At 42.4% G+C, this 24,283-nt stretch overlaps 1 protein-coding gene and 1 long non-coding RNA gene across 2 annotated transcripts in view; one reads left to right on the plus strand and one right to left on the minus strand.

Moving 5' to 3' along the window:
* Positions 1–6,728: 6,728 nt before the first annotated feature.
* On the minus strand, positions 6,729–12,122 carry LOC137324253 (uncharacterized). The gene is made up of 3 exons (XR_010963573.1): positions 12,095–12,122; positions 10,777–10,914; positions 6,729–6,958 (listed from the first exon to the last, which is right to left on the minus strand). It is a non-coding gene; the product is annotated as an uncharacterized lncRNA (long non-coding RNA).
* Positions 12,123–14,664: 2,542 nt separating this feature from the next.
* Positions 14,665–24,283, plus strand: part of LOC137324254 (shieldin complex subunit 1-like) — a 117,342-nt gene continuing 107,723 nt past the window's right edge. The window contains exons 1-2 of the mRNA XM_067988398.1: positions 14,665–15,157; positions 15,285–15,469. Coding sequence (XP_067844499.1) covers positions 15,289–15,469 — 181 coding nt within the window. The 5' untranslated portion in view covers positions 14,665–15,157; positions 15,285–15,288. The remainder of the gene's footprint in view (positions 15,158–15,284; positions 15,470–24,283) is intronic.

Genomic DNA, 24,283 nt, shown 5'->3' on the forward strand with positions numbered 1-24,283 from the left:
GGACGCCAAGGTTACGAACGGTCTGATTCAGCTTCTGACACTGGCCAGGGAACAGAGTTTGTAGTGGGGACCAAAGACAATGGCTACGGCTTTCCAAATATTTAGTGCGAGGAAATTTTTGCTCATCCACGGACAAGCGATGTGACAATGAGAGACAGTGGAGGGTTTGAGAGAGGTGGTGATGAGGTAGAGCTGGGTGTCGTCAGCATACATGTGGAACCTAATGTGTTTTCAGATGATGTCACCAAGGGGCAGCATGTGGATAAGAAATAGGAGGGTGCCAAGGATAGATCCTTGGGGGACTTGAGATACCGATGCGGGAGCAGGAAGAAAAGCCATTGCAGATGATTCTCTGGCTACGACTGGGTGGATAAGAATGGAACCAGGTGAGCACAATCCTACCCAGCTGGATGATGGAGGAGAGGTGTTGGAGGAGGATGGTGCGGTCAACCATGTCAAAGGCTGCAGACAGTTCGAGAAGGATGCGAAGAGATAGTTTACCACGGTCACAGTCACATAGAATGTCATTTGTGACTTTGATAAAGGCCGTTTCAGTCCTGTGGCGGGGCGGAAACCTTATTGCGCAAACTGGCTGCTGCGGTTCCTACATTACAACAGTAAGTACAGTTCAAAAGTACTTCATTGATTATAAAGCGGTTTTGGACGTCCTGAGATTGTGAAAAGTGCTGAATAAATGCAAGTTCTTTCATTCATTAACTATAAATTTATAGCAAAAGTGAAGGGGAAGCCACACAAGAAAGAAAGTTCTTGAAATTCTTTCATGGCTTCACCTCACCCTATCTGCATCCTCTTCCAGCTCGATATCCCCTTGCCCTTCTTTTTTTGCATTGGGTTTCACAATTCAGTTTCCTTTTCTATGAAAATTGAAGCCCAACAGTCTCATGTATGACATTTGAAAAGGAGTAATTACAATGAAAGGGCAATAGGATATGAATTTGTCATTACTTCAGCTACAATCTTATAATGCCTTTAAAGAGAGAATTTTACATAAGAGCCTGGACTTTAAGACCGGGCAGGAGTCGTGCGGGCGGGGACCGAGGAGGACGGAAAATCGTGCAGCCCTCTGCAGTGTGAAGGCCAGGAGATTTTAACTCCCGGCCCTCATCTGCATTGCCCCGTAAATCTCCCGTCCAAACTTGACGGGAAGCACTAGCTGGCCGGCGGGCGGGAGGGGGTTCTTGAATGGCAGGAGGCCGCCATCAGCGACTCGAAGGAACGATCCCTGGCAGTCAGTTAAGTGCTTAGCGGGGGAGTGGGGGGGTCAGGAAGGACAACATGGTCAGGGAAGGGGGAGGGAAGCCTGGGGCTGGAAAGGTCCAAGGTTTCCTTGTGGAGCCCGGTGGAGCACTCCTGCTCCTCCTGACCCACAAGGAAACAAAAACAATTAAAAATACTTTAATTTTCTAAGTCTCTTCTGGCTCTGGATCTGCCAGGTTTTACTGGCAGGTCTGGCACTGGGCGGGACTGCTGCCATTTTTAGTTATGGCGTTGGGGTCCTAATTGTGTCATAGCTTCCGATTTTAATATATTCACGAGGCTCCCGCTTGTAATCAACCGCGTTTAAAATGGTGGTTGGCTGGAGCATGTCGGGAAAGCAGCAATAAATAATCTACAAATCTACTGCTCTTTTAACTGCCCTTCTACCCCATTCCCGTCAGGTGGGCAGGGTTAAAATCATGGCTAAAGTGTGTTTCCATCCTGTCTGTGACCAATGATTTTAAGGCAGAAAGCACAGGAACAGGAGTGGACTGAGAGGCACCAGTTTAAATGTACTGGTATTGCCCTTTACAATACTCAGAATTGTGTAGCAATTCAGATAAATAAATTTGTCCTCTTAAGCCTGTCATACAACAGTTAGTAAGTGCTGCAGTATTTGATATGTGGCGGTGTTGAAGAATGTATGTCACATTATTATGTTACAAATGTTTTCATTATGTAACTACATAAGTTTAAATGGCTTGTGCAAAGCTATGAATGTTTTGCTGACCTTTGGAATTCAGTATGGTGCTGACATTTATCAGACTGTCATCAGCTGTGGGTATGCGGCTTTTGCCTCCTGTTTTCAGGAAAGTTCAGAGATGGGATGGTTTGAGAAAGAAAGTAATAGATTTCAGTTTGCTTTACTAAATCTAAAAGCTACAAAATTTAGTGCTGCCTGACAAACATGCTTTATAGGAATTCCCCTGCCCAACACTAATAGAAACCATTAGCATTGAACATGCTGTCAAAATGAGAGATTCTTGGACTCTACAGAGCAACCTTTCAACAGGGGATACCAATAAAACCATTGATCTCATTTTGAAAGCTATCACTGTGGGCCACACCCATATAATTACTTAAATTAAACAGAAATATTTAGGGAACAGTGACCACAGTATCATAAGGTTTAGATTAGTTCTGGAAAAGGACAAGGAGCACTCTTGAGTAAAAATACTTAATTGGAGGAGGGCCAATTTCAGTGGGTTGAGAACGGGTCTAGCCCGGGTAAATTCGAATCAAAGATTGGCAGGCAAAATTGTAATCGAACAATGGGCGGCCTTTAAAAAGGAGATGGTTCGGGTACGGTCTAGGTACATTCCCACGAGGGAGAAAGGTAGGGCAACCAAAGCCAGAGCTCCCTGGATGATGAAAGAGATAGAGAGCAAGATGAAGCAGAAAAAGGGGGCGTATGACAGATGGCAGGTTGATAACACAAGTGAGAACCAGGCTGAATATAGAAAGTTCATAGGGGAAGTGAAAAAGGAAATAAGAGGGGCAAAGTGATAGCATGAGAATAGACTGGCAACTAACACAAGGGAATCCAAAAGTCTTCTATTGGCATATAAATAGTAAATGGGTAGTAAGAGGAGGGGTGGGGCCGATTAGGGACCAAAAAGAAGATCTACGCATGGAGGCAGAGGACATGGCTGAGGTAATAAATGAGTACTTTGCATCTGTCTTTAACAAGGAATAAGATGCTGTCCAAATCACAGTAAAAGATTTGGACTAAAAATTGATAAAGAGGAGGTACTAGAAAGGCTGGCTGTAATTAAAGTAGATAAGTCAGCAGGTCCTGATGGGATGCATCCTAGGTTGCTGAGGGAAGTAACGGTGGAAATTGTGGAGATACAGTCCATAATCTTCCAATCATTCTTAGATACGGGGTGGTGCCAGAGGACTGGAGAATTGCAAATGTTCAAAAAAGGGTGTAAGGATAAACCCAGCAACTACAGGCCAGTCAGTTTAACCTCAGTAATGGGGAAACTTTTAGAAATGATAATCCGGGACAGAATTTACAGTCACTTGGACAAGTGTGGATTGATTAGGGAAAGCCAGCACAGATTTGTTAAAGGCAAATCGTGTTTAACTAACCTGATAGAGTTTTTTGATGAGGTAACAGAGAGGGTTGATGAGGGCACTGCAGTTGCTGTGGTGTATATGGACTTCCAAAAGGCGTTTGATAAAGTGCCACATAATAGGCTTGTCAGCAAAGTTGAAGCCCATGGAATAAAAGGGGCACTGGCAGCATGGATACGAAATTGGCTAAGGGACAGGAAACAGAGAGTAGTGGTGAATGGTTGTTTTTCAGACTGGAGGAAGGTATACAGTGATGTTCCCCAGAGGTCGGTACTAGGACCACTGCTTTTCTTGATATATATTAATGACTTGTACTTGGGTGTACAGGGCACAATTTCAAAATTTGCAGATGACACAAAACTTAGAAGTGTAGTAAACAGTGAAGAGAATAGTGGTAGACTTCAAGAGGACATAGACAGGCTGGTGGCATGGGCGGACAAATGGCAGATGAAATTTAACGTAGAGAAATGCAAAGTGATATATTTTGGTAGGGAGGATGAGGAGAGGCAATATAAACTAAATGGTACAATTCTAAAGGAGGTGCAGGAACAGAGAGACCTGGGGGTATATGTGCACAAATTGTTGAAGGTGGCAGGGCAGGTTGAGAAAGTGGTTAAAAAAGCATACGGGATCCTGGGCTTTATAAATAGATGCCTAGAGTACAAAAGCAAGGAAGTTATGTTGAACTTTTATAAAACACTGGTTCAGCCACAACTGGAGTATTGTGTCCAATTCCAGACACCGCACTTCAGGAAGAATGTGAAGGCCTTAGAGATGATGCAGAAAAGATTTACTAGAATGGTTTCAGGGTTGAAGGACTTCAGTTACGTGGAAAGACTGGAGAAGCTGGGGTTGTTCTCCTTAGAGCAGAGAAGGTTGAGAGGAGATTTGACAGGGGTGTTCAAAATCATGAGGGGTTTAGACAGAGTAGATAGAGAGAAACTGTTCCCATTGGTGGAAGGGTCAAGAACCAGTGGACACAGATTTAAGGTGATTGACAAAAGAACCAAAGGCAACGTGAGGAAAAACCTTTTTACGCAGTCGTGGTTTTCAAAAGGGAATTGGATAAGTACTTGAAGGGAAAAATATTGCAGGGCTACGGGGAAAGATGGGGGGGGGTAGTGGGACTAGCTGGGTTGCTCTTGCAGAGAGCTGGCATGGGCTCGACGGGCCGAATAGCCTCCTTCTGTGCTGTAACCATTCTATAATTCTATGATTCTAGGTAAGAAAGTGCTGGAAACACACAATGTTCAGTCAGCATCTGCAGGGAGAAAAAGGTTAACATTTTGGATAGTGTCTGAACCTTAAACTGTCTTTTTCTCTCCATAAATGCTGACGGAGCTACTGTGTGTCTCTAGGATTTTCTGGTTTTGTTTCTGATTTCCAGCATTTGCAGTTTTCTTTGCTTTTTATTTGTATAATTACTTACATGTACTCACTCCGTACAATAATAAGAAAGCAAGGAATGAGAGCAGGCCAATCAAGCCATCCACAGTCTGCACAGCATACCATCTCACCAGGTTTTACTGGCAGGTCTGGCACTGGGCAGGACCACCAGACACCATTCCTTTAATTCCCCTCAGGGAAATTTCTTTCTACATAATTTCTTTCTGATCAAGCAAAACCTTTTGCATATTTATGCATTCCCATATCTCCACTTATCTACCGTGGCTGGTTGCTTTCCAGATCTTACATTTGCTTGGCCCCATTTTCACGCCCAAAAAAACAGGTGCGACAGGGACCAATTTCTGCCCCATCGTTTTTTGCGTGTTTAAGAAGAAGCCAGCACTGGTTAAAAAGAGCTTGCAGCTGGATTTGACGTGTTTTGAACACTTTAGCTTTAGAAGAGGAAGTGCTCAAATGTGACCTCACCGATGATCCGAACAAAGCTTCCACCTATAATCAAAATGTTCCTTTTTATTGTATATATTACCATTGCACTTTGCATGGTACTATTTGAAGAAAGACAGGGGGTAGATTTTGACTTTGAAATCGATGGTAAGAAAAATCGGGAGAGATGTAACTCAGGCTGCGGAGTCGCTAACACCCATTTTACTCTATCGCACAAACTCAAATTCACCTAGTGTTCTGGCCAACATTTATCTCTCGACCAACACCACCAAAACAGATTAACTGACCATTTATCTCACAGAGGTCATAGATTTAAAATAATTAGCAAAAGAACTAGAGGGGAAATGAGGAGAATTTTTTTCACACAGAGGGTTGTTAAGATCGGAAACACACTACCTAAAACGTTGGTGGAATCAGATTCCGTAGGAACTTTCAGAAGGCAATTGAACATGGATTTGAAGAGGACTAACTTGCAGGGTTATGGGGAAAAAGCTGGTGTGCAGGACTAAACTGGACAGCTCTTTCAAAGAGCTGGCACAAGCACGACAGGCTGAATGGCCTCCTGCTGTGCTGGAAGATACTATGCTATTTCTGGGACCTTGCTGTATGCTAATTAGGTTGAGGTGAATTTTGCTCACAAGGTTTATGATAGTACCTCAATGCTGAGGTGTCACTGCAAGCGACAGTGCGCTACCCTATATTTAACTGATATTGAGATGCAATTTAAAAAAAAAACAGCTGTAATCTTAGATTAATATGCTTACTCAGGACTGGGAGGTAGAGGGTAAATTCCTCCATGCATGAATAGAACTGTTGTGGTTTTGATGTGAGTGGCTGTTTTTCTCCCTTCTACATGGAGAAAAAATATTGTGCTGGCCTGAGAGATATCCTGGAAAGTGTAAGTATGTCAAACATGTCATGTACAATTTGTTGCTTGTTTGGGGGATCCCATGAAAGCCCAGGACAGCTGCTGAATTATGGTGCCAGCAGTGAGTGATTACTTTTGTGCTTATCCTCATATTAGAATTTTTTTTATTGCTGCACGCTATCACTTTAGTGGTAAAACTTTAGTAGTTTTGCTTCGAGGAAGTGGTTTTTAAACTATCTGTTGACCTTTCACTCAGATATTTTTGTTTATTGACAGTGCAAAAGTCTGATCAGGTACATTTGTGATAAATCGAAAAAGAAAACCCTATCCAAATCACCCCCCCCCAACAAAAGCAATGCAGAACAGGTCAAACTGGGGAGAGAGGAGGAATTCAGCAAGTTTTTTTCTCAGGACACTGCTTTTTGGTCCTTCCTGATCAATTCAATTTCTCATTAAAACAAATCTTCAAAGTAAATATTTCAGGTTTTGCTAACAAATAGCTGTTAATCACAGTGTTCCTATTCATGTAGTAAGTGATGCTGAAGGAAGAATCAGTGGATTGGAGTTAGACTTTGATGAATTTTCCTTTGACTAAACTGTTTCTTTTTTAACATCAGTGCAGTTGATATCCAATGATGAAAGTTCAGCCACATTTATCCTAGAATGAAAGAGTTTTATTGACACAAAGCTTGTTTTCATAACGCTTTCTCACTGGTTGAGAAGGCACCATAGACAAGAGAATCCAGGGAGAGCAGAATGCTTCCTGTCTGGTGCCGAGACATCATTCCAAAGTAGGCAGTACTTGCGAAAATAGCTGCTGAAGTCAGGAGGGCACACACATCTTTGGGAAGAGTAAGATACGATATTTCATCATTTCTGTATCTTGCAATAAAAGAGTTTAAAAATTTTTATACGGACATTGGAGGAGGGAAAATGTGCTATTTTCATCCTAATGCTAGCAAGGTGCTAATTTATTTCAATGTGATTCATATCATTGCATTATATATGACAAATATTTTTAATGAAGGTACCCCTTTTGTTATAGAAGGCTATTGTGAAATATGCTTCTAAGGGTTCTGATTAATGTACATGCACTTTACGCGCTGTATCCAAACATGCTTAATGAAATAGATCTCTCAACTGTTCATTGTAAAGTGCTGTATACCCAATACTATCACCATCAACAACATTACCTAGTGCCTTTAATGTAGAACAACATCCCACTCTGCTTTAAAAAAATGGATATTGAGTCAAAGAAGGAAAGATAGGAGAAGAGAGAGGTGAAGAGGCAGAAAGGCTTAGGGAGGGAATTCCAGAGCATGGAGTCTAAATGACTCCACCGTGAAGGCACGTTGTTAACGGTGGGATGAAGGAGTTGGGGATGCACAAGAGACCAGAGTCAGAGAAATGGAAAGTTCGAGGCTGGGGTGTAGGGCTGGAGAAGCTTACAGAGATAGAGAAGGATGAGGCCAGGATGGGGCCAATGTAAGTTAGTGAGGACAGGAATGGTGGGTGAGTAAGACATGGTGCAGGATAGGATATAGGCAGCAGCCTTTTGGATAAGCTGAAGTTAACAGAGGGTAGAGGCCAGCCAGGAAAGTATTGGAATAGTTGAATCTGGAGGTGCCAGAGGCATGGATGAGGAATTTGGCAGCAGATGCACTGAGGTAGGGGAGGAGGCGGGTGATATTACGGAGGTGGAAGTAGGCACTTTGTGTTGGAGAAGATATGGGGTTGGAAGCTCAGCTCGGAATTGAATAGGATGTCGAGGTTGTGAACAGTCTGCTTTAGCCTGTTTATGGGTTGGGGGTGTGGGGGGGTGGGGGGGGAAGTACCCAAGAGGGCGAAATGGAAGGTGGCATGACTGGGTGACAGGAAGGGGAGCAGATAGGAGAGAAGGGCCTGAGAGGGGCCAAGACAAAGACAAGGGAAATAGAAGTAATGGGCTCAGGTTTGTGGCGGCAGCCAAAATGCACACGCAAATAGACACAGAGGGAATTCAGGTTACATAGGCACGGCAGAGATTAAAGAATAGAAATTTTCAACTGATGTATAGATTTTTGTTAGGTAAGAGTATCTAGGGATATGGATCAAAGGCGGGTAAATGGAGTCGAGGTACAGATCAGCGATGATCTGATTTAATGGCGGAACAGGCTAGAAAGGCCTACTTCTGTTCCTATGTTCCCATGAGACATATTTTAGTTGTAAACAGGGAACTTTGCCCCTTACTCCAGGTGCATTGTATTGGAGAGTTCAAACTGTGTTACATTTGACACATTCAGTACCTTAATGTTACAATAGATGTTACGATATCTGATTAACCAACTGCCAGCTCACAGGTTCAAAACGTCACTGGATTAACAACCTCACCATAAACTAAGCAATCCACAAAGCAAGGCTCACAAATTCAACAGAAGTGGTCCTTTTTTTAGCGAGTCTGTGGAGTTTATGGGTAAATTTCGAGTCCCTGAACGTTTAGTCCGCAAAGGCACCAATCCCCGACCGGTGCTGATTCCCTCAGCATCTACTGGGCAAATCATAACTTGCTAGTTAGTTTTTTTTTTATGTGAACAGTCTGGTATTCTATCAGTTCCACGGAACCACCTCCTGCTCGTTCGTTTCTGAGAGGGACGGCCTGTTTGTCACTTCGCTCTGAGCTTCTCACGAAGTAACAGTCTTTCAGTTTCTTGAAAAATACTCTGGCTCTCACAAACTATCAATCACAGTTTCAGGGCTCTCACGAACTAACCTCTCACCAGGAGCACTCTCTTCACAGCAGTCCTTCAGACCAAGACTACCAAATATACTACACAATTTTTTTCAAATAATTGAGCATTATGTATTGTTCATGGATACTAAAATGTATCTAAAATACTATTTTTTTGCAGTCCAAGATATGTGTGTGTGGGGCGCTCTTATTTTTTCATTCATGATTGGGTCTCCAGTTCTGCTCTTGGTTTTCCATCCTAATCCAACTTGCCTGTGGGCAGAAGCAGCACTGGGAAAAGGTAGTGGAGTGGGGCTCGATATCAGCGGTGCACCCGTTAAACAAGCCCTTTCAGCCCAATTCAACATTTCTGGGATTCTGGGAATTGTTGCCTCATGTCGCTCCAAGAGCAGTGAACAGTGACTAACAGGGCCATTTTCAGGATCCTTCGAAATTTGAACTGAGGTGAAGGGTCAGGCTGTTTAAATGTGCGCACTGCTACTGTCACCCACATTACATTGTACAGCTATAAGTCTCATCAGAATAGGGACACCTACATTTAGTCATTTCTGTTAGCACCCCTTTGGAACTTGATACAGTAGCCTGGGGGCAGAGAGAGTGGTTTGTTAAAAACAAGCATGGATTCAACCTTTCCATTCTCCTCCGAGCTTACCACATGAGCCATTGCAGCTTATTCCATTTGCACATGCCTTAGTAAGCTAGGTGGTTTCCTCGTTTGTCAGGACAGACAACTGGTCTTTGGATAAGACCGCCTACTTCCACCTCCGTAACATCGTCCATCTCCGCCCCAGCCTCAGCTCATCTGCATGAAACCCTCATCCATGCCTTTGTTGCCTCTAGACTCGACTATTCCAATGCCCTCCTGGCCAGCCTCCCACCTGGCACCCTCTGTAAACTTGAGCTCATCCAAAACTCTGCTACCCATATCCTAACTCGCACCAAGTTCCGTTCACCATCACCCTTGTGCTTGCTGACCTACATTGGCTCCAGGTCTGCCAACACCTCGATTTTAAAATTAACATCCTTGTTTTCAAATCCTTCCATGGCCTCACCCCTCCCTATCTCTGTAACCTCCTCCAGCCCTACAACCCTTCGAGATCTCTGCGCCCCTCCATTTCTGGCCTCTTGCACATCCCCAATATTCTTCACTCCACCATTGGCGGCCATGCCTTCAGCTGTCTAGGCCCAAAGCTTTACAATTCCCTCCCTAAACATCACCGCCTCTCTACCTCTCTCTGCTCCTTTAAGATGCTCCTTAAAACCTACCTCTTTGACCAAGCCTTTGGTCACCTGTTCTAATATCCCCTTATGTGGCTCAGTGTCAAATTTTGTTTGGTAACGCTCCTGTGAAGCGCCTTGGGACATCTTACTACGTCGTTGATTTTAGGTGAAATGAGAAGGAGGGAGTCATGTGAAAGATTCGACTGGACTCTGACTGCACCAGAATCTTTGCGAGGAAAAGATAGCACTGATCAAAGAGAAGCAGCAAAAGGAATCTGACAGCCTAGGGAAGAAGATCAATGCAGGAGGAGCGCTATCTGCTACAGCAGATGTTTTATTAGGTGTCATTTTCAGTTAAAAATGCAGCTTATGGGATTTGTCTTTCTCAGAGATTCTCTACACAATATGGGAGTTGCAAATAGCATTTTAGTGAAGAGCAAATCAGCTCTTGACTTTCAAAAATGCAACAGTGGAGCATGGAAGCACTTTAAAATACAAACACTGTCACAAGGTAAAATAATTCTCTAAGCACATTAACAGAGAGGAAACACCACAGTAACAACTTGCCAGAGAAAACAGGAAGCATTCCTCAAAAATACATAAAATCTACGTGCAATACAGCAAGTAATAAGGAGGTACAAACAGTTCAAAGGAGGCAGTCAGAGATTCTTGCTAGACGCCGAAAGCCACAAGACCACCCTGCTAAAATTAGCATTACTGTACTAACCCAAGGCCCAGTGCTTTGTCTTACCTTATTGAGAAACCTGGGCATATATAATGGTAAGCAACAAAGCAGGGCACCGAGTTATCAATTTCCAGGGATGAATTTTAGTAAGATTATTGAGCAAAATGGATCCATTTCTTCCTTATCGCAAAATAGTTAAGATACCTGTTGGAAATTGATCTTTATTATGGTTTATTGATAATGATTTTTTCAGTGAAGCAGATGAATTTTCTAACTTTCGGTCGCAGATCTTTCAGGACTCATCCATTTGAATAGTCACGAACTTTACTTAAAAATGTAGTGTATTTCACTCCGAAAAGTAAACTTTGCTTCAGATGCTTAAATGGGGTTTACAATATGCGCTACTCATCTCTATCGTAAATCTCACCCCATAATATTTTCCTGATGTTGACACCTGATTGTGTAAATAAATACATCGTTTACAGATTTAAAGAAATTGTTGCGTTTGGATATTTTCAGTGAGCTAGCAGTGGCAACCCACCTAAATATGAGAGATTTATTAATATCATCAGTGAGACATAATAAAGGAAAAATTTACTCAGGAAAAATACACACTCGAATAAAGTAGAATACTATACGTGCTGAAAAGTAGCAGATAACATTTGCGTCACATAAGTGCCGAGCAATGATCATCTCTAACAAGCAAAGTCCTAACCACTTCCCCCAGAGCTTTGAAGGCCCATCACCAAGTCCCCCACCATTGACCAGAAGTTTGAGTGCAGCAGTGATATCAATAGCATGGCTACAGGAGCAGCGTAGAAGCTGGCTGCTCTGTGACGAGTAGCTCTCCTCCAGATCCCATCATCTACAAGGCTCAAGTCAGAAAGAAAGCAAGAACTTGCATTTATATAGCAATATATAAATGCAAGTTATATATTGCTCAAAAGCGCTTTACATCAGGGGTTACTGCCAAACTCAATAACCAAACTCTTAAACGCAATTGCCTGGAATTTCCTTGGGAGTACTTCTGATCCCCTGTCATAACTATGGGGGAAACTTTTGCTTTTCTGAGGTCGTAGCCCATATGTTAAAGTTTTGTTTTAAGGCTATGAGTCACATAATGGACAGCATCACGATGGGCCGAATGGCCTCCTTCTGTGCTGCATCATTCTATGAGTGTAACCCAGAGAAATGGCATAAACAGCCAATCTTCCGGCAACATTATGACCGGAGACTGGGGAATCCTTGCGGAAATTCTACCTCAATGTAACAGAAATATGATATTCATAACTGGGCAGCTGAAGCTACCATATTAAATGTCTGCATTATTTGTCTACCTATCTGGAACAAAAGAAAAGCTTCACTATTTTTGAGACGTACTTACCAGTCAAGTGTGTGTCAAGGAGGATGTGTTCATGTGACACTGTCCACAGATGCAACGAAAGCATTTAATTACCAGAACAAATACATCGTCATCTTTTCTATGTAAATTATTGAGCAAACTAGGATGCTGACCAGGATGTGACTCATAGCCTTAGTTTCATAACAACATTTCAACATGTGGGCTGCGACCACAGTAAAGCAGAAGTTATGATTAGAAGCAACTGCCTGTCATTGGCTGAATGTCATGAAATCTAAAAGGCTTAGGTATACATGCAACCAGAGCCATGGTGAAATTCCAAACACACTGACATTTTTTGATGCTTTTTTAAAAAATGAGAACAAATCGGCCCAGAATTTACTGGAGCGGAGCATTTCGTGGCAAACCCTGTTAGTTAGACTTTTTCCCTCACCCTTCACCTTGAAATTTTTTTTGCGCTGCATATTGTTGTGTGCAAGCCGGTAGTGAGGGCAACGGGGCATTTGGGACCTTGGTGAACGATGGGACCAAAAGTCTGCCTCCTTAAACAATGAGATTTAAGGCTTGAGAAAGAAACAGAGAAACGACGGAGAAGGAAGTAGGGTGAATTAGAGTCAAATCAGCTACAGAAAGAGGAACAAAGAGAGAGAAAGAAGGATTGGATTACGAGAGAGAGAAAAAAGAGACAGAAAGAACAATTTACTACCTGCAGGAATGAGACGCCACAGTTTCAATTGTTCCCTTTCTGGGCTGGAGAGGTTTAGTGGCATTGCAGGAACATAAATCTCGTTATTAAAAGGATCCTTGTGCTGTTAAGTACCAGCTTTAACTTTCTGCAGCAAATTTAATTGGTAAATAATGTGCAAATGCCGCAATTTCTTGAAACTCACGGGGAGATTGAGGGTGAGCTGCCGTTTTTGCGAAGCTAACGGTGGAGTTGTGCAAATCGTCCAGCAATTTGTGGTGATTTGCAACACATGGTGTATCTCTTCCTCGCCACTAGTTTCTGGATGATTTACACGCTAATAGTGGCGTGGGCATTAAACGCGTCGTTATTTTGCCAGCAAATTCTGGCCCAATCCCTCTGACGTTATGCCTCTTGCTGTTGATCTGCTCAAATCCCTCTGGAAATGCAGCTCTTCACTGCCAGCTAGAATCCACATAATAGAGGCCCAGGGACAATTCTCTTGTGCAGTATTTACCCCTCCTGTGAGGAGGTATCTGGCTGGCTGAGATCAGTGAATCTCTGACACAGCTCGTCAAACCTCTGGCCTTTACTGTCGTAGCGTTATGAATTGGTCTGCCAATGCACCTACTCCAAAATTATAATGAGTAATTACTGTACCCTTTTTAGCAGCTGGTAAAAACTTTTAACAGTAATTGCCATTTGGAGTAGCGCTTCACATTGGCGATCTCACTGCGACTAAAGGCAAGTAAATTACATTTATCTACAGTTCATCTTTGTAAAGTGGCATGGTGAATTGGTAATGGAATGTGCCACAATGTGCCAGAACATGGATTGACACCTGTTGATCCTCCACACACTGAGTTCCTGATTTTAGCCATTGTGAAATTGAATAGCTCCAAGTGGAAGCCGAGTATTACTTACAGATAGGAAGAGAGAAATGTCATTAAGGGTCATCCTGGGCTGTTCGAGTGACTGTACTTCAAGGAAACGTCTTACCAGAAAAGAACTACAGCTCTTATGAGACTGAAGAGAGTTTGGGGGCAATTTTCCTCCGCAATCCCGTCTGAAATCGGGCAGAATTGCAGGGTGGGGGATTGAGGCTTGAGGCCTAATACTGCCTCAGGGACAAAAAAATAGCATTTACGTGAAAGCTTGAAGGGTGAAATATAAAGATTGAAGGTACCAAGTTAGTGTGCATTTCTAGTGGGGTTTGGGATATATTCCCCTGAAAAAAAATTGAACGTTTACATTAAAAGTTATACATTCTGCTTAATTTTAAACACTTTTAAACTTTGTAATAGATTTTTCATCTACAAGAAAGGAAAAGCAAAGTAATACTCGGATTCTCAACAGATCAACCAGACTATCACTTCCCCATAAGTGACCTTGGCAGTCACACTCGCACATTGAACCGCCTCACTCAAGTTCCACAGAGGCACTCTAGCCCCCCTAGAACCAGTTCACAGAGACATCTCATCCAACTCCCTATCCTTTCACAGAGACATTCTTTCCTCCTCCAATCCATCCATTCATACTGGTACTGTTCTCCTCCCCTTTCAATTCAACCTGGCACTCTTCTCCCAGTCCACCCCATTCAAGCTGGCATCTTTCTTCCTTCCCTCCCCCATTACAAATTGCTGTGTCTACATTTATAATAGAAATTGCCTATGTAAACTTGACATACTGTAATTTTACCATCCGAGCAGCAGTAATGGCTCTATAGTGTTTCAGTTTTGTGTCTAACCTCGGCTTTCCAAATTGCAGTCACTGTTGCTATTTAACTATCGCTTATTAAAAAAAACTCGCGTCTGCACACTTCCTGTCTACAAACCTTGCTTCCTGTTGTCATTCTTTTCATCGCACGTCAGTGTCAACTTTTTGCCATTGTAAATTCCTACGCCCACATTTTTATAACGGAAATCAGCTATGTGAACTCGAGGGTGAGGGAAGAATAAACTAGTAAAGTAAAAGAAAGAACTTGCAATTATATAGCGCCTTTCACGACCTCAGGATGTTCCAAAGCTCTTTACACCCATTTAAGTACTTTTGAAGTGTAGTCACTGTTGTAATGTAGGAAACGCGGCAGCCAATTAGTGAACAGCAAGATCCCACAAACAGCAATGAGATAATGACCAGATAATCTGTTTCAGTGATGTTTGTTGAGGGATAAATATTGGCCAAGATACCAGGGAGAATGCCCCTTCTCTTTTTCAAAATAGTGCCATGTAATCTTTTACGTCCACCTGAGAGGGCAGACGGGGCCTCGGTTTAACGTCTCATCTGAAAGACGGCACCTCCGATAGTGCAGCACTCCCTCAGTACTGCACTGGAGTGTCAGCCTAGATTTTGTGCTCAAGTCTCTGGAGTGGGACTTGAACCCACAACCTTGTGACTCAGAGGTGAGAGTGTTTGCATCCTAAGCAAGAATATGTTTTTTTATAGCAGAGTTGCCATGGACCTTGCATTCTGTGGCATAAATTATGTATTTAGGAGTTCATGAATTATCTCTTCATTTTTCTCCAACAGGATCATGTCTACAAATGAAGATTTTTCAAGCAATCCATCCGAGTGGAGTAGTGTACTGGAGCTACCAGCTACATACAACTTACCAGATGGAGGTGGTCAGCTTATGTCTGATGACGATATTGCTGGAGGTACTTCAGATTCTACTGTTAACACTTTTTCCTCAGTGATGCCCACAGTAAATACAGGTATGCAACAGATATTTTTAAAAGATGCCTTCATTAATATTGCTAGTCCCCATAAAATGTAGATTAAAATAAAAATTACAATCCAGTTGTTTTGGGTTAAAAAGAAAGTTTAGCTCATGATCATTTTCAGGGAGATCTCACACTGATAACTGTTGTGAAAGCAATTGAGATTTTGGAAAATGTTACATTAAAATTAAAAGTCTCGTTCACACTTCGAAGAATGAAAATGTTGGCAAGATTAAAATAAAACATAAAAGTGTTTTACCCCTAGATTTATAAGTCTCTCTCTGGGAAATTATGACATTATTGGGTTTGACATACACAAGCCACAAGATAATTTATGATGAGAAAGACCATTTAGCCCCTCTTAATTCATCTATGCAGAACGACCCTTGCAGCATCTAATTGGTTCTTAAATGATTGCAGGATTTTTACCTCCACTAATCTATCCTGGAGGCTATTCCATGTGTTGACCACTCCCAGTGTGAAGAAAGACTTCCTTATATCAGTCCTAAATTTAACCTTTTGTGGTTTGAACCTGTGGTCCCTTATTTTACTCTCACAATGTAATGTGGAATAATTTTCAATACTTACTTTTGCAGTACTGTTTACAATCTCACTCTATAAGATCCTCTCAGATGCTTATTTTCCAGGCTAGTCTTCCTTCACAACTTTAGAGTTCTAAGACTAGGGTTCAACTTTGTGACTTCTTTTCTGCACTGCCTCCAATACTTGAATGCCTCCCTTGAGTCTCAGTGTCTCAAACTCTGCTCAGTGCTCAATGTGTGGTCTGTCGAGAGCACTCTACAATGTGCTCATGACTTCCTCTGACCTGTATTCTACTGTTCTGGCTATATGGTTCAACATTTCATTGATTTTATTGATTGCTGCTCTCCATTAGTTGGACATGTTGCACATCGATTCTACTCAGACTTCTAGGATTTTTCAATTTCATCCGTAATAATTGCAACATCATTCATGGAGTACATGTATCACCCATTTTTCCTTTCTATGTACAGTACTTTATACTTGTCCTTATTAAGTTTTATCTGCCATTGTTCTGCTTACTTACATATTTTGTTCAATTTATTATGTAAGTTCTGAGCTGCCTTCACACTTCAGAATGAAGCAGGGAGGGAGAAGGCTCATGTGGAGCATAAACACTGGCATGGATCCGTTGGGCCGAATGGCCTGTTTCTGTGCTGTACATTCTATGTAATTCTCCAATTCCACTGTCCTACTTTGATATCACTTGCAAATTTGACTTCAACATAACTCCTATAACAAGTTGTTTTCTGTCCTTGAACCAATTTCTTACCCATACTAAAGTTCATCCTAAATCCTTACCTGAATTCCCACAGCTTTTTGCCTAACTAATTTCATTAATTAAATGTACTTCTGGCTAACCACAGTCCACTTGGGATATTACTTCCTCCAGGAAATCAAAGATGTTGGTCAAGCAAGATCTTCACTTTCTGAATCCATGTCAACTGCTGTTAACTAAGTTATTATTGTATCATTAGCTTTAAGTTTACATCTGATAATTGATTCCATTATTTTACATAGGATTGAAGTAAGACTGATGGGTCTGTAATTGCCTGTTTTTCATTTATCACCCTTTTAGAATATGTTACAAACAGGCAACCACATGTTGCCCGTTTGCAATCTACTGTTACCTCCGCAGTGTCCAATGACTCCTTCATAAAAATTGTCAATGCCTGGCAAATCACGTCTCTAGTCTCTTACAGCACTCGGTTATAAATAGCATTTATTCCTGCCGATTCATTCTTTGCCCTTTTCATGTGCCTAGGACTTTTATCTCATTTATATCAAAGTCACTAATTTTGCCAGCGTTAACTTTGGGAAGGGCATGTTGTTCATGGTTTTCCTTGTGAATACTTAGAAAAAATAATCATTCAGTAGAGATCGCGCGGACTGGGAGAAATATAAAGAACAGCAAAAGGATACAAAGAAAGTATGATGTGGAGATGGACTGGGGTTGACAATTGTAAACAATTTTACCACACCAAGTTATAGTCCAGCAATTTTATTTTAAATTCACAAGCTTTCGGAGGCTTCCTCCTTCCTCAGGTGAATGTGGAAATGAAAATCCACATTTCCACATTTTCATTTCCACATTCGCCTGAGGAAGGAGGAAGCCTCCGAAAGCTTGTGAATTTCAAATAAAATTGCTGGACTATAACTTGGTGTTGTAAAATTGTTTACAAAGAAAGTAGTAAGAGCTGCAAAAAGGGAGTACGAGAAAAAACTTGCAGTAGATTGCAAGGGCAACACTAAAGGTTTTTACAAGTCTATTAAGAGAAAGAGGTTGACTAAGGATAATGTAGGGCCCTTTAAAGACAGATGCAGGTGACATTGTAATTGAAAATTAGGAAATGGCGGACTTGCTAAATACTTACTTTGTATCAGTCTTCACAATAGAGGATGAAGATAAAGTATCAGAGATACGAGGAAAAGTAAAAATAAATCATGAGGAGGAACTTACTAGATTTAATATAAGTAAAACAATGGTAATGGAGAAAATAATGAGACTAAAGATAGGCAAATCTCCAGGACCTGATGGTTTCCACCCCAGGATATTAAAAGAAAAAGGTGAGGAAATTGTAGATGCTCTTGTCATGATCTTCTAAAACTCTCTTGATTCAGCAATTGTCCCCTTGGATTAGAAAATTGTCAATGTCAATTTAAGAAGGATAGGAGAGATAAATTACAAAATTATAAGCCTATTAGTCTAATATCTGTTACTAGAATCAGTGATTAGGGACAGAGTGACTGAACACTTGGACAAACATGAACTGATCAGAGAGAGCCAGCATGGATTTGTAAAGTCATGTCTAGCGAACTTAGTTGAATTTTTTGAGGAGGTAACTAATCTAATGAACTTATAGAATCATAGAATCATAGAAGTTACAACATGGAAACAGGCCCTTCGGCCCAACATGTCCATGTCGCCCAGTTTATACCACTAAGCTAGTCCCAATTGCCTGCACTTGGTCCATATCCCTCTATACCCATCTTACCCATGTAACTGTCCAAATGCTTTTTAAAAGACAAAATTGTACCCGCCTCTACTACTGCCTCTGGCAGTTCGTTCCAGACACTCACCACCCTTTGAGTGAAAAAATTGGCCCTCTGGACCCTTTTATATCTCTCCCCTCTCACCTTAAATCTATGCCCCCTCGTTATAGAATCCCCTACCTTTGGGAAAAGATTTTGACTATCTACCTTATCTATGCCCCTCATTATTTTATAGACTTCTATAAGATCACCCCTTAACCTCCTACTCTCCAGGGAAAAAAGTCCCAGTCTGTCTAACCTCTCCCTATAAGTCAAACCATCAAGTCCCGGTAGCATCCTAGTAAATCTTTTCTGCACTCTTTCTAGTTTAATAATATCCTTTCTATAATAGGGTGACCAGAACTGTACACAGTACTCCAAGTGTGGCATCACCATTGCCCTGTACAACTTCAACAAGACATCCCAACTCCTGCATTCAATGTTCTGACCAATGAAACCAAGCATGCCGAATGCCTTCTTCACCACCCTATCCACCTGTGACTCCACTTTCAAGGAGCTATGAACCTGTACTCCTAGATCTCTTTGTTCTATAACTCTCCCCAACGCCCTACCATTAACGGAGTAGGTCCTGGCCCGATTTGATCTACCAAAATGCATCACCTCACATTTATCTAAATTAAACTCCATCTGCCATTCATCGGCCCACTGGCCCAATTTATCAAGATCCCGTTGCAATCCTAGATAACCTTCTTCACTGTCCACAATGCCACCAATCTTGGTGTCATCTGCAAACTTACTAACCATGCCTCCTAAATTCTCATCCAAATCATTAATATAAATAACAAATAACAGCGGACCCAGCACCGATCCCTGAGGCACACCGCTGGACACAGGCCTCCAGTTTGAAAAACAACCCTCTGCAACCACCCTCTGTCTTCTGTCATCAATCCAATTTTGTATCCAATTGGCTACCTCACCTTGGATCCCATGAGATTTAACCTTATGTAACAACCTACCATGCGGTACCTTGTCAAAGGCTTTGCTGAAGTCCATGTAGACCACGTCTACTGCACAGCCCTCATCTATCTTCTTGGTTACCCCTTCAAAAAACTCAATCAAATTCGTGAGACATGATTTTCCTCTCACAAAACCATGCTGACTGTTCCTAATTAGTCCCTGCCTCTCCAAATGCCTGTAGATCCTGTCCCTCAGAATACCCTCTAACAACTTACCCACTACAGATGTCAGGCTCACCGGTCTGTAGTTCCCAGGCTTTTCCCTGCCGCCCTTCTTAAACAAAGGCACAACATTTGCTACCCTCCAATCTTCAGGCACCTCACCTGTAGCGGTGGATGATTCAAATATCTCTGCTAGGAGACCCGCAATTTCCTCCCTAACCTCCCATAACGTCCTGGGATACATTTCATCAGGTCCCGGAGATTTATCTACCTTGATGCGCGTTAAGACTTCCAGCACCTCCCTCTCTGTAATATGTACACTCCGCAAGACATCACTATTTATTTCCCCAAGTTCCCTAACATCCATGCCTTTCTCAACCGTAAATACCGATGTGAAATATTCATTCAGGATCTCACCCATCTTTTGTGGTTCCGCACATAGATGACCTTGTTGATCCTTAAGAGGCCCTACTCTCTCCCTAGTTACCCTTTTGCCCTTTATGTATTTGTAGAAGCTCTTTGGATTCTCCTTTGCCTTATCTGCCAAAGCAATCTCATGTCCCCTTTTTGCCCTCCTGATTTCTCTCTTAACTCTACTCCGGCAATCTCTATACTCTTCAAGGGATCCACTTGATCCCAGCTGCCTATGCATGTCATATGCCTCCTTCTTCTTTTTGACTAGGGCCTCAATCTCCCGAGTCATCCAAGGTTCCCTACTTCTACCAGCCTTGCCCTTCACTTTATAAGGAATGTGCTTACCCTGAACCCTGGTTAACACACTTTTGAAAGCCTTCCACTTACCAGACGTCCCTTTGCCTGCCAACAGACTCTCCCAATCAACTTCTGAAAGTTCCTGTCTAATACCATCAAAATTGGCCTTTCCCCAATTTAGAATTTTAACTTTTGGGCCAGACCTATCCTTCTCCATAGCTTTCTTAAAACTAATGGAATTATGATCACTGGTCCCAAAGTGATCCCTCACTAACACTTCTGTCACCTGCCCTTCCTTATTTCCCAAGAGGAGGTCAAGTTTTGCCCCCTCTCTAGTCGGGCCATCCACATACTGAATGAGAAATTCCTCCTGAATACAATCAACAAATTTCTCTCCATCCAAGCCCCTAATGCTATGGCTGTCCCAGTCAATGTTGGGAAAGTTAAAGTCCCCTACTATTACCACCCTATTTTTCTTGCAGCTGTCTGTAATCTCCTTACATATTTGCTCCTCAATTTCCTGTTGACTATTTGGGGGTCTGTAGTACAATCCTATCAAAGTGATCTCTCCCTTCTTATTTTTCAGTTCTACCCATATAGACTCAGTGGGCGAACCCTCGGATATATCCCCTCTCACTACTGCCGTGATGTTCTCCCTAATCAAGAACGCAACTCCCCCTCCTCTCTTACCTCCTGCTCTACCTTTCCTATAGCATCTGTACCCTGGAACATTGAGCTGCCAGTCCTGCCCCTCCCTTAGCCATGTTTCAGTAATAGCTATAACATCCCAGTCCCATAGGTAAGGGAGTGTCTATGGATGTTATGGACTTCCAGAAAGCATTCGATAAGGTTCCACATGAGAGACTGGTAACAAAAATGAAAGCTCTGGTTAGAACCCATTTGGAGTATTGTGTTCAGTTCTGGGCACCGCACCTCAGGAAACATATATTGGCCTCTGAGGGGTGCAGTGCAGATTCACCAGAATGATACTGGGGCTAAGAGAGAAACTATTTCCTCTGGTGGGGGAGTCCAGAACAATGGGGCATAACCTTAAAATTAGAGCTAGGCTGATAGGGGTGATGTTAGGAAGTATTTCTTCACACAAAGGGTAGTGGAAATCTGGAACTCTCTCCCCCAAAAAGCTGTTGAGGCTGGGGGTCAATTGAAAATGTCAAAATAGGGAAGGATATTAAGGGTTATGGAACCAAGGTGGGTAGATGGAATTAAGATACAGATCAGTCATGATCTAATTGAATGGCGGAACAGGCGCGAGGGGCTGAATGGCCTACTCCTGTTCCTATGTTCCTAGAATGCTTACTATCTTGTATTGCATGCTACATAAAAAGAGTGATTTTCTTCCTCTTTTTGGAAATGGGAGAATGCCTGCTTTTCTCTGTAATTAGCAGCCAGCTAACAAAATTGCAGGAAGGCATGGCTTTGAAACACAATCTCTAAGAATGTGATTTTGTTTGCAGATTGTTAATTATGGAGAAAAACAGGCATTCTCCTTTTTGTTTTGTTGAGAGGAATTTGACCCCAAAAATTATTATTGGTGCAGCACATTAAGTTACTGTTGCTGCTTCGAATGAAAGAGGCACGACTGGTGGGCAGAGTGTCTTTTATCTGCTTACAGATGAGGAAGAAAAATGTGAACATCTGTCCGTTTAGTACATAACTACTCAAAAACACCTCTGAGTTTGTATACACTGTGGATCTTGCTAAAAATCTGTGATAACATCTCTGAGACATTTAAAATAAAACAGCAGTATTTTGTATGTTTCTTTTTAAAAATAATACATATCTATATTGGGGCCGATTGTGACTTTTGGGCAGCCGACTGGCAAACCTCGTAGGATGGTTGACCGTTCCGGTGGCAAAGAGGGCCCTGCAATTTTCAGGCCCTGGCCTCATTTAAATTTGGCAGACAAGCTGCGTGGCCTCAAGATCAGACTGGGGTGGCCGCCTGCAAGGTAAGTTAGGTGGTGGGTGCCGTGGTGGTGGCACGGTTGTGTAAGGCAGAGGTCCCTGGGTGGCAGCGGCCCACAGAAATTATTCGGCACTTACCTTTGGCGGGCCTCTTCGGCTCCATCACCCGTGGATCTGGTCGGAGAGTGCACGGCGCAGACGTCGACCAGCTCCGTCCAAAAAAGGGCAATTAGGGTCCTATTTACATCATAGGATCCGTTGGCGCTTTGGACACCTGGCCCCTTTCAAAATGGAGCCAGCTGCATCTTTGATGGTAACGGGACAGTAAGGCTACCGACCCCATATTGAGGCCGTTATCACCCCATTAATTCCAGGCGAAGGCTGCGAAAATCGGCCCATACAGTTCTGAAATTACATCATGGGATGCTAATGGATAAATACATCTGAAATTCCCCTCCCTGCTATTTTAGTGAAGGTGTTAACCAACTTAAAATAAATGGTTTAATTTCTCTGCTAAAATGCGAAAAAGAGTAATTTGAAACAAATGTGCTAAGTATTCATATATTAGAATCCCATAGTATAATTTTAGGACCTACTTATAGTTACAAAACAATTATTCAAGTATCAAACCAGGCAAAAGCTACTTGGGAAACTGTTCCTTTAAAGACTTTCGCATCATACTGTACATGTTATGAGCTCTTCAGTTCTTAATTGTTGGCAATAGCTTTTACTGTTCCACATACAGGAAAAAAATTGATCCAATCCACTTAACCAATGACTAGCTATTAATTTATGCATGGGACAAATGTGTTTCTGCAGCAAGTTCCTTTAGTATTCAGTTTGCACAATCATAAATTCTCCAATTGCAAGTGGCACATATGTTTTGAATTCTGTAACTAAAAGAAAACCAAGCAATCAAATCCTTTAATTTCTTTTGCCGCTACCGTTTATAAACCAGGAAGTACCACAAAACCAACCAGTTGAATTGCTCAAACATTTTTTTATGCCTGCCGGAGACAACCGACTATATATCCATAAAAAACAGTTTAAAGAGTAATAAACGCACATGAATTGAAATTGTCCAGGAATAAAATTTTTCAACTTGCCCAAATCCTGTTGGAAAACCATCCAATTAGTTTTGCCCCAGCTTTGGTTCTGCCCTCTTTTACAGTTTCTACACTGTCTCTGGGCTGTCCATTCTTATGCTTCCAAGTGTTAAATGCATGCACAAGATCTGTGGCCCTCAGCGTCTGTCTGGGATCTGTGCAGATGCACAAATAGTTATGAACTCCTAGTACTGCCTCCCAAGAGCAACAGCGCACAGGATCCAATCGTAATATTTAATACAAATTGAGGTACGCTTTTAACCCAACGCGCTCGGTGGGAACGATGCGTGCAGGGGGGTTAAAATAGCGTTTGGGTACTCTCTGCAGCGTTCCTGAACTGCTCCTGCCTGCCGCGATTTTAACTCCCGATTGTTTAGATTCAGGACCAGGCGACCGCCTCAGGCAAGCGGGGAAGTGGGAACAACAAATAGCCTAGCACGGAGAGGGGTCCAGGAAATTAGCTCAAGGGGGACCACATCTTCAGCGGGGCATGGGGGTCAGGAAACTAACTCAGTAGGGGAGGAATGAGGAATAACCATAGTGGGATTGAGGGATCGTACGAAACAGTATCAACAGGGGAAGAAGGATATGGAAAAGTACCTTGAAGGGACAATCTTGGCTGGGGATGAGGGCGCAGGAGGAAAAGCAGGGTAGTGGGAAGCACTCTCAGTGGGAGAGGGGTGTTTGAAGTGGCCCTGTTTCTTTTGACATTTTCAGAGGTCACAATTTCTTAGATGAAGAAGGCGCTCCAATTTCTGTGATTTGGAGGCTGCCTGATTTGTGTGATTTTGGGGGAGGCCGAATTCAGGTAATTTCAGCTCAACAGCAGAGCACTTAACATTGGAACGCCCCCC

The sequence above is a fragment of the Heptranchias perlo genome, chromosome 8, assembly GCF_035084215.1.
Source record: "Heptranchias perlo isolate sHepPer1 chromosome 8, sHepPer1.hap1, whole genome shotgun sequence".
Taxonomy (NCBI): Eukaryota; Metazoa; Chordata; class Chondrichthyes; order Hexanchiformes; family Hexanchidae; genus Heptranchias; species Heptranchias perlo.